Source organism: Convolutriloba macropyga, chromosome 15 (assembly GCF_964194025.1).
Source record: "Convolutriloba macropyga chromosome 15, txConMacr16.3, whole genome shotgun sequence".
Taxonomy (NCBI): Eukaryota; Metazoa; Xenacoelomorpha; order Acoela; family Convolutidae; genus Convolutriloba; species Convolutriloba macropyga.
In genome coordinates, this window is record NC_134482.1 from 22,934,157 (window position 1) to 22,950,959 (window position 16,803).

The 16,803-nt window shown below is 36.0% G+C and overlaps 1 protein-coding gene across 1 annotated transcript in view; it reads left to right on the plus strand.

Moving 5' to 3' along the window:
• LOC142354029 (contactin-4-like) overlaps nucleotides 1-16,803 on the plus strand; it is a 330,197-nt gene that overhangs the window by 272,353 nt on the left and 41,041 nt on the right. Inside the window, exon 20 of the mRNA XM_075406293.1 lies at nucleotides 3,980-4,253. Within this exon, the coding sequence (XP_075262408.1) occupies nucleotides 3,980-4,253 (274 nt within the window). The remainder of the gene's footprint in view (nucleotides 1-3,979; nucleotides 4,254-16,803) is intronic.

Sequence of the window (16,803 nt, forward strand, 5' to 3'; positions counted from 1 at the left end):
TCTGTCTTTAAATTTGAGATCTGTGTTAGCACAACAGTAGCTTTGTTAATGATAAATAGTAATTAGGACGTGAATTTTCAATTGCTTTGTTCGAATTGTCTTCTAAATCATTCCGATTCATTGACGGTTCTACTTTTTTTGATTCGTCGAATAATAATTTATTTAGCTTCACCTTAGTTCTCAACTTGTTGAAAATATTGCGTAAAATCTTTTTGACGTCTCTAGCTTTCATTCTGCTCAAAGTGCTTTTAAGCAGCAGTTGATCAGCAAAACAATCTAGAGTCAGTATCGAAAAACGAAATCAAAACTAGAAATTAGACAGAGCCCAGTTTTAGATGCTCGCTACTTAAATTTTGTTCTTGTAAGTCTGAGTTAAAATCTCTAATGCTTAATTGTATCGTTAGTAGCACCTACATCTTCTCATAATGAAACAGGGTGTATGTTCAAAGCAGAATATCCAACGTCAAAATGACATCAAAATAGTTTGCACTTTAATAATGTTTGGGTACAAATATTATTTTTATTCGTTTTCTGTTCTTTCGATCCCAATCGGGGTTCAATTGCGGCTATTTTTCGGCAATCTGTTGGGTTTGTTTCCATATTTTGAGCCGTTTCGGCAATAGTGTAATACAAAGGTCGAATCAGGGGTGCGCCAAAAGCAATGATTTCGTTTCATCAGTTTTAACTAACGTACTTTTGATTTTCAGTTTTTTCGATTTTTTGATCGCATGTTTTCGTTCGATTCTGATTTTTTGGTTCAATCAATGAAAATCCAATGAATTGTACGCCAATCATCAAATTTTTTATTACATATCATGCCACGATCTCTTCAAGTCTGCGCTTTCATTCCGTCATGTAACTGCGACAGAATTGCGTGGAACAAAATTTTTCACACTTAGTGGAGAAAGCTTTTTCATTCGAGTGACTAGCTTTTGTGCACTAGTGATTTATCTCACAAGAATGACTGCCTCACTTTCAAAATGACTTTACTTTAATCCAAGGAGATAAAGTCAACTGAGTGCGTTTAAGTCTGATTGAACGTTATTTGAGAGCTGCCAATTTTTTAAATGTCTTGTTGAGTCTGCCGAGCTACAAAGATATCGCGGTTATTTTCTGATAGTCTACCAGCTGTTTTTTTATTCTGATTTATCCGTTCCTCTTCCCGAATTTAATAACCTCGCTCACCCACCTTTCGTTTACCTACCCCCCCCCCCTCCACCCCCGCGTCAGCTACGTAACTGCCCTACCTACCCCCACCCCCACTTCTACAACCGTTGTTGACTGTCTAAATTTGGTGGTGCTGTAAAAATTTCAAATGTCAGATGATTAGTTAATTTAATTATTAGCATTGTAATTCAGGACTTGTCTTGCTGTCTTTTTTGCATTCCAAAGAGTTCGGGTTGTAATTGTTCTGTCTTTTTTGCAAGAAGTGTTGACACATTTTTCTATAATTTCTCGCTTTCGAAACGGGATAAACAGGAAACGGAAAGTGGTTATTAGAAATAGCCCTGTGCTATTTTAGTAGTATTTCAAGTGCTTAGAGTGTTGAACCTGATGGAAAGGATAAATTCTAGGTGAAACGGTCATTTTTGTGGAGTTTTGGGCCCAAAATGATTCAATTTTTCACGTTTTTTTTGTCATTTTTTGTGTTTCCGGTTAGATAGGTAGAGAAAAGAAAACGCTTTTCAAAGTTCGTAACGTTTTTTTGCCCTTTGTCCTATTTTGTCTTTTTTTCCGTGCTATATGTTTGAGCAATACAAACTTTAACTACCAACTGAATTTTAGTATCACGAATTTTAGTATCACGAAGTGATAATTTTAGTATCACTTTTCAAAAACATTTTGGTTCTTAAAAATTTTTTTAGTAACTTTGTTTTTTCTGTGTTATTGATCAGTGAAACTTTTTATGGCTTGTAGATGAATTACTGGGCAGACATAGAGATCTTAAATTGGTTTTGAAGATAATTAGATGACACTTTTGAAACCTTGAAATGGTTTTGAAGATAATTGGACCAAGGATTTGATCAACTTCGAAAAAAGGCAATTTCCTTTCAAATTTTTTGATTTTTTGATCTATGTAGACGAATGAACCAGAGGCGTTGCTCGATAGCAGACGCGTTACTCTATAGTTTCAAGTGAAAAATCGTTTTTTTATGTAAATTAATATCACCCATTATTGCGAATTTTTGTTTTTTGAATTTTCATGTTTTGATTTTTTTAGTGTTTGAGTTTTTTCCAGATGTAGGGGCCTTTGAAACTTTTTAGGGCATGAAACCATGTTACTTAATGGTTTACAGGCAACAATTTTTTCAAAACGTGTGCTCGTGGGTATAGGGTATGTTTATATTGATAAAATTTGGCTTTCAGGATTTTAGCTTCAAGAATTTTAGCAATATCAATTTTTTTGTTTTATCTAAATTTGTGAGACTTTGGCTGTCATTGTTCAATTGATCTGCTAGTCAGGTATTATAATTTTTAGGCTTTTAATGAAATCTTCGGATTATAATTCAGGACTTGTCGTGCTATGTTTTTTAACTTGTCGAATAAAATTTGTTTCTTTTTAATTCACAGCTTGCTCAATAATTTTTTTCGTCTTCTCTAGGCTAGTTTCATTCTTCGCCCATTGTGCTCAAGGTGCTTTCAAACAGCAGTTGCTCAGCAAAGCAATCTATGTTAAACAGAATCAAAATCGAAAAACTTAATCAAATTAGGAACGGGGCTAAACCCATAAAGCCCAATTTTAGATGCTCGCTACTTGAGCTTTGTACTTTCAAGTCAGTTAACATCTCTGATGCGTTTTGGCGTTAATACTAATCCCTGAATCCTCTCATTGAACAACAGGAATTTGCATTACTACAAATCCTAATCAAAATAGTTTGAACTTTAAAACTGTTTAATAGCAGCAAAGCGATAGCTGAGGCTATTATTTGCCTTCTCTTGGTTTTGTTTTCAATATTTTTGGTACGACCATATGACGTCACAACCTTCTTTTTGCTCGGTCGTTCATGCAATTTCAACTGAACTGTGTGCGTGACGTCATTTTGACTCTTAGTAGAGAGTTTTTTTTGTTCGTGATTAAATTTTTGATCACTCGTGACTTACCTCACTCTCAAAAATGACTTTCTCTTCTTTCTTTTCTTTACTTTAATTCAATAAGACGTGTCTCGAGTAGGGTTACCTTGCGAGGTTACTCCACTGAGGTCTTGTTGTGTCTCAAGAATATTATCTAATTTTAAGGCTTACCTGACTAACTAAAGTTCTATATCTCTGGTCTGTTACTCTTCTACCTGAGCTTCAGTAGACAGTGCACGGGCCCCAATGCTAAAGTCTAACGTATATCTCAATACAAAACAAGAGCGGAGTAGAGAGAGAGAAATATACTTTATTATTATATCAGGTGTGACTATTAGGAACCAACTAAAGAGAGTCTGAGAAGGGAAACAGACAAACATTCAAGGAAGGATATTTATTCTTTTTCAACCAATCAGAAACGAGTATTTGTGACTTTATTATTTTCATAATTAAAGTCTTTTTCTCCTTTGTGGATGTCAATCAACATTGACTCCATCAAAGAGATATGGTCAATTGAAAGGTATTTGAGGGTAGCCAATAGAAGCAGCAATAAGTTAATTAATCAATCATATTCTTAATCAATATATAACATCTCTGCATTTGATAAAAATAAGTGTCGTTTTTTGGTGTAACTTTTTGAGACTGCAGATCTACGAAGCTATTGCGGCTATATTCTGACCATCTGCCAGCTATGTTTAGCATTTTTTTTCTGTCACTTCAATCGCAATCGGTGTTATGGGAATCAATGGCGGGTAATTCCGGCTATGTTTCTGATGTTTCACAAATTTGAACCTCAGCTTTCAGCTTACAATTGCGAATTCAGTTTACAAATTTGTTGATAACATCAATTTTCGAGTAAGACGAGGCCATGCGAATTGCTCAACTAAAATGGACTCTTCTGTTGCAGAAAGTTGACGACACTGACTTCGGAGCTCCTTTCGAATTGAGTTTCGTGATCACATTCATCCCTCAGTTCTCTAGTTCATCAGGGAGAGGTGCCAACACAATCGAGGTGAAGAACGCTCCTTTCCTGCATAGACTCACGATCCCAGCATCCAACTTGAGTGGCTCCATTACCCGTCCTAGTGACCGGAAGGCCTACTCTGTGTCTGTGCAGATAAAGAACCAGTATGGCCTGGGACCCATGAGCGAGAGGACAACTATATACACACTTCCTAGTCGTTAGTTGTTCATTTTGCTCGTCTTTCTATCATGTATGTTTCTAAATGAAAAGGCCAATACTAAAAGGAACCCCCCCTTGTTCATTCATTACAATCCGTTATCAATAAACGCCCTCATATCTTCTCAGCTGGCTATTATAGCAGTTTGATATTCAAAGAATTTGAATTGTATTTGGGCGTTGTCTTGCTTACAACTCGAAGCTGAGTATTGGAGTGGTTTTTTTTTTACTCGAAGTGGAGTAATGGAGTTGTTTTTCACAACTCGAAGTTGAGTATAGGAGTTGTTTTTTTTTACTGAAAGTTGAGTATTGGAGTTGTTTTTTTTTATTTGAATTTGAGTATTGCAATTGTTTTTTTTTTACTCGAAGTTGAGTATTGGAGTTGTTTTTTACTCGAAGTTGAGTATTGCAGTTGTTTTTTTTTACTCGAAGTTGAGTGTGGAGTTGTTTTTCTTACTCGAAGTTGAGTATTGGAGTTGGTTTTTTTTACTCGAAGTTGAGTATTGCAGTTGTTTTTTTTAACTCGAAGTCGAGCATTGCAGTTTTTTTTACTCGAAGTTGAGCATTGGAGTTGTTTTTTTTACTCGAAGCTATGTATTGGAGTTGTTTTGTTTTACTGGAAGTTGAGTATTGGAGTTTTTTTACTCGAAGTTGAGTATTGGAGTTGTTTTTTTTAACTCGAAGTCGAGCATTGCAGTTTTTTTTACTCGAAGTTGAGCATTGGAGTTGTTTTTTTTACTCGAAGCTATGTATTGGAGTTGTTTTGTTTTACTGGAAGTTGAGTATTGGAGTTTTTTTACTCGAAGTTGAGTATTGGAGTTGTTTTTGTTTCTCGAAGTTGAGTATTGGAGTTGTTTTTTAATCAAAATTGAGTATTGGTGTTGTTTTTTTACTCGAAGTTGAGTTTTGCGGTTGTTTTTTACTCCAATTTGAGTATTGGAGTTTTTTTACTCGAAGTGGAGTATTGGAATTGTTTTTTTTACTCAAAGTTGGGTATTGGAGTTGTTTTTCACTCGAAGTTGAGTATTGGAGTTGTTTTTTTACTCGAAGATCAGTATTGGAGTTGTTTTTTTTTACTCTAAGCTGAGTATTGGAGTTGTTTTTTACAACTCGAAGTTGAGTATTGGAGTTGTTTTTTACTCGAAGTTGAGTCTTGGAGTTGTTTTTTTACTCGAAGTTGAATATTGGAATTGTTTTACTCAAAGTTGAGTATTGGAGTTCTTTTCTACAACTCGAAGTTGAGTATTGGAGTTGTTTTTTTAACTTTGAAGTTGAGTATTGGAGTTGTTTTTTTACTCGAAGTTGAGTATTGGAGTTGTTTTTTAACTCGAAGTTGAGTATTGGAGTTGTTTTTTTTAATACGAAGTTGAGTATTGGAGTTGTTTTTTTACTCGAAGTTGAGTATTGGAATTGTTTTTTTTACCCAAAGTTGAGTATTGGAGTTGTTTTTTACTGAAGTTGAGTTTTGGAGTTTTTTTTACAACTCTTGTTCATTACCCCCCTTGTTCATTCATTACAATCCGTTATCAATAAACGCCCTCAGATCTTTTCAGCTGGCTATTATAGCAGTTTGATATTCAAAAAATTTGAATTGTATTTGGGCGTTGTCTTGTTTACAACTCGAAGCTGAGTATTGGAGTGGTTTTTTTTACTCGAAGTGGAGTAATGGAGTTGTTTTTCACAACTCGAAGTTGATTATTGGAGTTGTTTTTTACTCGAAGTTGAGTATTGGAGTTGTTTTTTTACAACTCGAAGTTCAGTATAGGAGTTGTTTTTTTACTGAAACTTGAGTATTGGAGTTGTTTTTTTTATTTGAATTTGAGTATTGCGATTGTTTTTTTTACTCGAAGTTGAGTATTGGAGTTGTTTTTTACTCGAAGTTGAGTATTGCAGTTGTTTTTTTTTACTCGAAGTCGAGCATTGCAGTTTTTTTTACTCGAAGTTGAGCATTGGAGTTGTTTTTTTACTCGAAGCTATGTATTGGAGTTGTTTTGATTTACTGGAAGTTGAGTATTGGAGTTTTTTTTACTCGAAGTTGAGTATTGGAGTTGTTTTTGTTTCTCGAAGTTGAGTATTGGAGTTGTTTTTTTTTACTCGAAGATCAGTATTGGAGTTGTTTTTTTTACTCTAAGCTGAGTATTGGAGTTGTTTTTTACAACTCGAAGTTGAGTATTGGAGTTGTTTTTTACTCGAAGTTGAGTATTGGAGTTGTTTTTTTACTCGAAGTTGAATATTGGAATTGTTTTACTCAAAGTTGAGTATTGGAGTTCTTTTCTACAACTCGAAGTTGAGTATTGGAGTTGTTTTTTTAACTTTGAAGTTGAGTATTGGAGTTGTTTTTTTACTCGAAGTTGAGTATTGGAGTTGTTTTTTAACTCGAAGTTGAGTATTGGAGTTGTTTTTTTTAATACGAAGTTGAGTATTGGAGTTGTTTTTTTACTCGAAGTTGAGTATTGGAATTGTTTTTTTTAACCCAAAGTTGAGTATTGGAGTTGTTTTTTACTGAAGTTGAGTTTTGGAGTTTTTTTTACAACTCTTGTTCATTACCCCCCTTGTTCATTCATTACAATCCGTTATCAATAAACGCCCTCATATCTTTTCAGCTGGCTATTATAGCAGTTTGATATTCAAAAAATTTGAATTGTATTTGGGCGTTGTCTTGTTTACAACTCGAAGCTGAGTATTGGAGTGGTTTTTTTTACTCGAAGTGGAGTAATGGAGTTGTTTTTCACAACTCGAAGTTGATTATTGGAGTTGTTTTTTACTCGAAGTTGAGTATTGGAGTTGTTTTTTTACAACTCGAAGTTCAGTATAGGAGTTGTTTTTTTTACTGAAACTTGAGTATTGGAGTTGTTTTTTTTTATTTGAATTTGAGTATTGCGATTGTTTTTTTTACTCGAAGTTGAGTATTGGAGTTGTTTTTTACTCGAAGTTGAGTATTGCAGTTGTTTTTTTTACTCGAAGTCGAGCATTGCAGTTTTTTTTACTCGAAGTTGAGCATTGGAGTTGTTTTTTTACTCGAAGCTATGTATTGGAGTTGTTTTGTTTTACTGGAAGTTGAGTATTGGAGTTTTTTTACTCGAAGTTGAGTATTGGAGTTGTGTTTGTTTCTCGAAGTTGAGTATTGGAGTTGTTTTTTTTACTCGAAGATCAGTATTGGAGTTGTTTTTTTTACTCGAAGCTGAGTATTTGAGTTGTTTTTTACAACTCGAAGTTGAGTATTGGAGTTGTTTTTTACTCGAAGTTGAGTCTTGGAGTTGTTTTTTTTACTCGAAGATCAGTATTGGAGTTGTTTTTTTTACTCGAAGCTGAGTATTGGAGTTGTTTTTTACAACTCGAAGTTGAGTATTGGAGTTGTTTTTTTACTCGAAGTTGAGTCTTGGAGTTGTTTTTTACTCGAAGTTGAGTATTGGAATTGTTTTACTCAAAGTTGAGTATTGGAGTTCTTTTCTTCAACTCAAAGTTGAGTATTGGAGTTGTTTTTTTAACTTTGAAGTTGAGTATTGGAGTTGTTTTTTCACTCGAAGTTGAGTATTGGAATTGTTTTTTTTTTTACTCAAAGTTGGGTATTGGAGTTGTTTTTCACTCGAAGTTGAGTATTGGAGTTGTTTTTCTTACTCGAAGATCAGTATTGGAGTTGTTTTTTTTACTCGAAGCTGAGTATTGGAGTTGTTTTTTACAACTCGAAGTTGAGTATTGGAGTTGTTTTTTACTCGAAGTTGAGTCTTGGAGTTGTTTTTTTACTCGAAGTTGAGTATTGGAATTGTTTTACTCAAAGTTGAGTATTGGAGTTCTTTTCTACAACTCGAAGTTGAGTATTGGAGTTGTTTTTTTAACTTTGAAGTTGAGTATTGGAGTTGTTTTTTCACTCGAAGTTGAGTATTGGAGTTGTTTTTCAACTCGAAGTTGAGTATTGGAGTTGTTTTTTTTTTAATTCGAAGTTGAGTATTGGAGTTGTTTTTTTACTCGAAGTTGAGTATTGGAATTGTTTTTTTACCCAAAGTTGAGTTTTGGAGTTGTTTTTTACTGAAGTTGAGTATTGGAGTTTTTTTTTACAACTCGAAGTTGAGTATTGGAGTTGTCTTTTTACTCGAAGTTGAGTATTGGAGTTGTTTTTCTACTCAAAATTGAGTGTTGGAGTTGTTTCTTACAACTCGAAGTTGAGTATTGGAGTTGTTTTTTTACTCGAAGTTGAGTATTGGAGTTGTTTTTTTAACTCTAAGTTGAGTAGTGGAGTTGTTTTTTTTACTCGAAGTTGAGAATTGGAGTTGTTTTTTTAATCGAAGTTGAGTATTGGAGTTGTTTTTTTAACTCGAAGTTGAGTATTGGAGTTGTTTTTACAACTCGAAGTTCAGTATTGGAGTTGTTTTTTTACTCGAAGCTGAGTATTGTAGTTGTTTTTTGTACACGAAGTTGAGTATTGCAGTTGTTTTTTTACATCCCGAAGTGGAGTATTGGAGTTGTTTTCGACTCAAAAAGGAGTATTGGAGTTGTTTTTTACAATACGAGGTGGAGTATTTGAGTTGTTTCTTACCACTCGAAGAGAAGTATTGGAGTTTTTTACGACTTGAAGGGGAGTATTGGAGGTGTTTTTTTTACTATTTGAAGAGGAGTATTGGAGCTCTGTTTACGATTAGAATTTGAATTTGTTATGACTCAAAGAAGAGTATTGGAGATGTGTTTTTTTACAACACGAAGAGGAGTATTAGAGTGGTATTTTGTGTCTCGAAGAGCAGTATTGGAGTTTTTTTCGACTCGAAGAGGAATATTGGAGTTGTTTTTTAGGACTCGAAGAGGAAAATTGGAATTGTTTTTTAAGACTCGAAGAGTATTGGAGTGATTTTTTACGGCTCGAAGAGAAGTGGTGTTATGTTTTTAACTACTCGTAGGGGCGTGTTGGAGTTGTTTTAGCGTGTATTAGGGTTTTACGACTAGAAGTCAATTGGAGTTGTTTTTTAAACCTGTAAGGAGTGTTGGAGTTGTCTTTTGACTCGAATAGGAGTATAGAAGTATTTTTTACTACTCGAAGAGGCTTATATTTGTTTTTTACAACACGAAGAGGAGTATTGGAGTTGCTTATTCGACTCGAAGCGGAGTATTAGAGTGATTTTTTGCTGCTCCAAGAGCAGTATTGGAGTTTCGACTTGAAGAGGAATATTGGAGTTGTGCTTTTCAGGACTCTAAGAGGCGTACTGGAGTTGTTTTTACAAAAAAATGTTGGAGTTGTTTTTTACGACTCGAAGAGGAGTATTGGAGTTGTTTGATACGATTCGAAGAGGAGTATTGGAGTTGTTTGATACGATTCGAAGAGGAGTATTGGAGTTGTTTGATACGACTCGAAGAGGAGTATTAGAGTTGTTTTTACGACTTGAAGGGGAGTATTGGAGGTGCTTTTTTACTATTCGAAGAGGAGTGTTGTTGTTTTTTTACGACTTGAAGGGGAGTATTGGTGATTTTTTTACTATTCGAACAGGAGTGTGTTTTTTACGACTCGAAGAGGAGTATTGCTGTTGGGTCTTCTTTTATCGGTAATTTTTTGGAGTGCGTTTGCTGCACGTTGATGTCAATAGACTGAGTGATTTGAAGAGCAACGATAGGAAGTGATTTAGTGTCCAGGATTACGCGTCATTGACACAATCAACAAATAAGTTCCAAAACCTGCCCAATTGGTTCAATAATAAACTATAAAATTTAAGGACGAGAAGGAGTAAGGCACATGCAGACTGCATGAAAGATAGATCGACTTTTAGACTGAGGATAAGTTCAAAGACGCGAGATTGCTCTTTGAAAAGTATTTTAGATTAACAAAAGCCTTTTAAAAGGGATAAACAAAAAATTTACAATCTGTTAAATGAGCTCACTGGTGAAAACAATGAAAGCAAAAAAATACCAATACTTGAGTCATACGGGAATAACGTTGAAAATCCTTTATTGCGGGATAATGCTGCAGTCTTAAATAAATTATTTGCAATTATTGGTTCTGAGATAAGCAAACATCTAAATGGAGAATTTGTATGTCTGGTCCCTGAAGCTCAACAATCTATGCACCGCTTTCAAGCAAAAGAGCGTGAAATTGCTGAGATGATCAATGGATCTCAAGCGGCGATGACGATATGTGACATACCTAAATTATATTTAGATGTCAAAAGCTCAAACTATCTATTGTTTAGTTCAAGTTGTTTATCTTATTAACCTTCACATTAATATATTTGTTTGCTATATTGTACCCACAAAACTTGAAATCCTTGATAATTAGAATGATCTAAAGTATATTTGAATGATTTGAATATTAACCTCGATATGTAACCCTTTATGATATAAAACCTCTTTAGAATGTTTAAAATTTCAATGAAAAACAAATATGATGTAAATATCAGGAAGAAATCTGTAAAAACACAAGACCGAGAATTCTAGTGAAAAGCAGTATCTTAAATTCATTATTGCAAAATTGTTTCTTTAAACCACGACTGTAGACCTGCGCATCGAAGATAGGACCGCTAAACATCAATCAGAAATAAGATAAAACGTGTATTAGGAATCTAAATTTCAAAGATACCTACAGCAAAGATAGATCTCAGAAAAGTATATCACATGGCGACAGGATTGAAAAAACAGTCTAACGTTACCTTCTATCTTCAAAAATCAAATTTTCTGATATTTCTGGTTTGTTTAATATATTTTGTTTATACCTTTACCCTTTTCTCCCTTTAAACATTAAACTCTTAAAAACAAGTTAAAACTTGCCTTCGTTATGTTTAACTTTCAACAACTTTTTGATTTCCTACATTTTAACGCAAATATTATTAAATTAGAAGACGTCCCAAATTTATTAATGTTTGGAAACCCACAATTACCCAACACTTCGGCCGAAATCCAATCAATATGTGTTAATGAAAAGAGTTTTTTAATTGCATTCTTCGCATGGACAGAAAATTATGTACAACGTCTAATTAGCATTAAATTCTTTGCCAATCGTGAAGATTACTTGAATATGTTAGAAGAAACTCAGCTAGAAGCTTCTGTTGATATTGAGAACCTTGGATTCGAATTTATCTACGAAGAAACCAACACTACAACGTTATCATCCTTTTATATAGCAACAATATAACGACTGATGTGAGTGACAGCAGCACTGGACAAGCGGACTAGAAAACTCGAGTGGTGTTAACAACCCTTCATCTTCAAATACAAAGTGGATAGTGGTATTGCTTGAGAGGAAGCCAGAAGTAAACAATCTCAACCTTCTCAAGTTTGTTTAACAAAAACTCCAAGTGTAAGTCAAAACTTCATGAAAATGGCGCTTTTGAATTAATCAAATCATAATCCAGAAAAAGTGCTAGAGCAATTTTCGACCTTAAAGCCATTCTTTGTCCACTCATGCCCCTCAGCAATAATTATAATAACTATATGCTAGCATTTCTTCAAGACCGATTGTGTTAGTATCATTGATTAAGATCCAAACAAATCTATTGTCATATTAGCCCAACATGACATAGACGATAGAGTTTTAATCATTTGGAATGCTGAAACCGCTCAACAACGCAATAGTGACAATTTTAATCAACCTTCCTCATTCATTCAATTTGTGCAGTTTCTATTACCATAAGTAATAACCGCAGCTAAAGTAGTAACCATATATGGCAGCAAACGCCCAGATAACGATCGAACCCTACAAAGGAACTGAAAGTGAAAACTTCAGAGAGTTCGAACAGCTTTTCCGTGGGATAATTGGTGTTGCAGCCGTCCCAGTAGCCCAACAACCGAACTTCTTGCAACTACACTTGAGAGACGCAGCGTTACGGTTTTTTCTTACTCTACCAGCAGCCACAAGAGCTAACGTCGAACATTGTCTTGATGCTCTTCGGAATCATTTTTGTAACGTTCAACTACAAGAAGTTCATTTATTAAAATTAGAGCAACAGAAATTCGACCCGATGAACGACACACCGGAAAACTTCTTGGTAACATTGCAGACAAAAGGACAACGCGCATATCCAGCATCGAACTTACCAGAAGTAGCACCCCTAAGGCTTGCCGGACTCGACCCCGGACCAGCAGCAGCAGAGCAGACACGATTTGACAGTGAAACGGCAGCACGAGCAGAACGACTACAAGCAGCTGAAGATTACAAAAACGAACAAGTCAAAAGGATCTTTGTCAAAGCAATGCCAGGATGGCTTCGTTCAAAAATCATGGAACAGCCAGCAAACGCAACCGTTCAAGAACTTTGTACTTTAGCCAGGCAACAAATGACAATTCGAGAGACGTGTCGCAAAGACGACTACCCGGAAGATGGTTTCAATGAAGTGAGCACGACAGTCTCCGATAATCTAATCAATGCACTGTCAAAGTTAACAGCGAACCAAGAGTCTATTGAGAGACGCCTTCAGTCAGTGGACGAACGGTTGAAGAGCAACGAGAGTAACAATCATACGCATCCAACATCAGACTACACGAGTTACCCAAGCCAAACAACGCAACAACAACCGTTCTACCAACAACAAAGCAGTAGCTATCAAAATTATCGAAACTTTGCACCACAAAGAGCACGATTTCCAACGCAAAATTCATACAGAGGCAACTATAATTCAAATAGATACGGATATCAAAATTCAAGGAATTTCCAAACCAGATGGAGAAGGCCCCCCACAGTACCGAATGTACCAACCTCAACAACCGCAAGGACAACAGCAAACACACCCACAAATAGATGTACAAATACCCAATAGTCCATACTTTCCCGTTACCCAGTCCAGCAAAATCTTTTGCTATACCTGTGGATACCCAAACCACAAAGCTAGCCAATGTTCCCAAAGAGGAAGATCAAATACCAGAGGAACCTCTTTTCCATTTCAGCGTCAAGCAAAAAACTAATTAAGCCACCCAATAATCAAAACCGCAAACAAACAAGAACAGATGACAACAAAGGCATCCTTGAACTGAATATCGTCTCTTCATCAAATAAAAGCACTTTGTCATACATTAAATTGAAGTTCTCGCCTAATTTGAGTAGAAAAGCACTTATTTATACCGGTGCTTGCGCTAACGTTATCAGCAGAAGAACCCTTGAGGATTTGAAAGCTGACAAAACAGTCCAAATTCAATCCAGCAATGAGAAAAAAGAATGGAACCAATTACGCATGGCAGGTGGTCAAACAGTCAATGTCCAAAGCCAAGTACAAATAACATTTATAATGGCACACCGACAATTCTCCGAATCGTTTCTTGTTCTACCTACAGCAAACTCCATTATACTAGGGAAACCCCTTTTTCAAAAAGCACGACATAACAATTAACCCATCAAAAAATTTTCTACAATTCGACGATTTAACTGTGCAGATAAACGAGATTAAACCATACAACGAACCACGCAGAACAGTACGACAGAAGAAAATCCCCATTTATACAGTGAAAAAAACAACTCTGATGCCAAATCAGCATACAATCCTGGAATGTAAACTACAAACTACAGTTGAACCGTTGCACCAACGAAGTGGAATAATAATACCAAACGAAACACTCGAAAGAGAAACTGACGTTGCATTGACTTCTTCCCTAAGTACAGTTGGTACCAACAATAATTTATTCATATCAGCGATCAACATAACAGACCATCCAATAACGTTACCAACAGCAACAGAAGTTGGGCGATTTTCAATTTTGACCACCGAGCAAGCGGAAAAATTAATATTAATAGACCCAGAATTAATTTCGCTAGCAAAGCGACAGAGCGAAGATGGAACAATTCCACAGATCAACCAACTCATTCAGGATTTCTGCGAGCAAGGAGATGCCCAACCGTCGCGACCAGGACCAGAATACAGCAAGTTATGGTTCCCAACACCAGAAACCTGCGAAGATCCAGATCAATTACTGCCACTACAACGAGAAATCTACGATCAAATCTTAAAATTAAAAGAGGCAGAAAAATTGAACCCACAACGAAGCAATGAGGACCGACAAAAATGTTTACAGAAATTTCCATGGGAAAAATCGGCATTAACTGAGGAGCAAAAGGAAGAAGTCGAAGACCTGTTGATAGAATTTCATGACATCTTCGCAAAACATCGTTTCGACGTTGGCTACAATACCGAGTTGAAAGTAAAGCTAACGCCAGAACACCAACTTCCTTTGTACGTCCAAGGACCACCAACACCAATACACCTTCGAGATGAGCTCCATGTTGAATTGGCACTAATGCACTACTATGGCTTGATTACAACGTTGTCACAATCCAAATATAGTAGTCCGTTGTTCGCCCATAGAAAAGAATCAGGAAAACTACGTATATTGATCGATCTACGCAGAGTAAATCACCTTCTCAAGAACGACTATGTCAATGCTAACTTCCCCATCTCGAACAAAGCTGATGCAACCAACCACTTTGCGGGAAAAACACTGATTACGAAGTTGGATTGTTCACAAGCTTACCATTGTGTCCAAATGGCAGACGATCTTTCTGTCCAGTTACTAGCGTTCAATTTTTCATCAAGAACCTATGCTTACAAATGTTTAGCACAGGGATTAGGAAAATCGGTCACTGGGTTCAGCTCATTCATCAGGCATTACCTTGATCCATGTCTAGCAGCAGATATATGTACACAATTCATGGACGATATTGGATGTGCAGTCAACAACTTTGAAGAACTTATACCGACACTCAAGAAAATATTCAACTGCATGCGACGATCGGGACTAAAACTGTCTCCCGAAAAATGCGAAATTGCCACACAATCAATGAAGTTCTTGGGCAATATCATCACAGCATCAGGAATTTCACCAGAAGCGAAGAAAATAACTAAGTTTCTTGAAAAAATTAAAATGCCACAAACTACAAAACAAGTTAAGAGACTCATCGGATTTCTACAATTTTTTAAGAACTATATACCAAACCTGAGTGAAAAATTAATACCATTTTACAAACTCCTCCGCAAAGAATCCAAAATAACTACGAATGAAGAACACAAGGACAAGTTAGAAACTCTCAAAACGGACTTATTTGAAGCAACAAAAATGACACTAAGATTACCGAAACCTGGACTACAGTACGTTCTTCTTTGTGACGCAAGCTATTATGCCGCAGGATTTGTCCTCTTGGTTGAAGACTATGTCTCAACAACCAGTACAAAACAGAAGAAGACGTACGCCCCAGTCTCATTTGGATCACAACTCTTTAATACAGCTCAACTAAAATTTTCGACCTATTATAGGGAATTTTTAGCATTATACTTTGCGCTGGACCAATTCGCACACTTTCTTTGGTGTTCAAACCAACCAGTTATTGTCCTTACCGACAACAGAAGTCTTACACAATTTTTTCAGTCAAAGACGATACCACCAACTCTGTGGAACTTTCTGAACAGAGTTTTATCGTTTAACCTCGTAATAGCCCATATCCCAGGACGAGCCAACTATGCAGCGGACTTCCTGTCAAGAATGCAAACCGACCGAACAGCAAGCCTCTCTTTGAAACTTTCTGACAAAATAGAGATCAAAGAATTCCAGATCGACACAGCAGCAAAATCACCAGATGTATCTCTTAATCATATTACAAGTTTAGACAAAATCTTTGAAGAAGAAAGGAATGACCCAAAGTTCATAGAACAACTGAAAGAAGTTGGATTCTACGATGCATACCTTGGAAAATTGAGAGACGTACCTAAGGACGAAATTGTGGGACTTCTAAAGCTGACAAGACAAGAAATCAATGCATTACAGTTTGAGAATCCTCTCGATGTTTTGACGGATATAACAGAAAGAAGCGATACTCTCGACCTAAAATCAGAACAGCAGGAAGATCCAGATCTCAGAAAAGTATGGGAATGGAAAGAAAAACAGGTAACTCCGGATCTTACTTACGAATCAAAAGCAGCGCGAAAATACTACAAACAGTTAAACAGAATTGTAAATGAAAATGGAACACTTTACAGACTTTTTTACGATGATACAGGACAGATCTTATATAAGCAATACTGTCTTCCGAAGAAGTTTTGGAAGGAAGTACTTTATAGACTCCACAACTCGAAAACAGCTGGACATGTGGGAATCCAAAAAGTTATTCAAGAATTTCGACGCCGATTCTATTTTCCAGGATTTACGGAGCATCTGCTTGATCTTATTAAAAACTGTCTCACATGCCTTCAACTGAAACGCGCCAAAGATAATCAACTACGTCCACCATTACAACCAGTTTCATCTTTACAATCTTACCCAGGAGACCAACTCCAAATAGACCTTGTCGGAACATTTAACTCACCAATCTACAAATACGTCCTCAGCGGGATCGATGTCTTTACAAAATATCTCTTTGCAGTTCCCTTAACAAATGGAAGTGCTGACACAGTGGCCAGGGAGCTTGTAAAAATTTTCTTCAATAACAGCTATATACCACAAACTATTTTGACAGATCTCGGAAGCACATTTACATCAAAACTAATGCAAGAACTAACAAGTTTACTTGAAATTAAGTTGAATCATGCATCATTGAAGCACCCACAAACTATTGGAACCATAGAAAGATCACATGCAGCACTTAAACGAGTCCTCAAAAT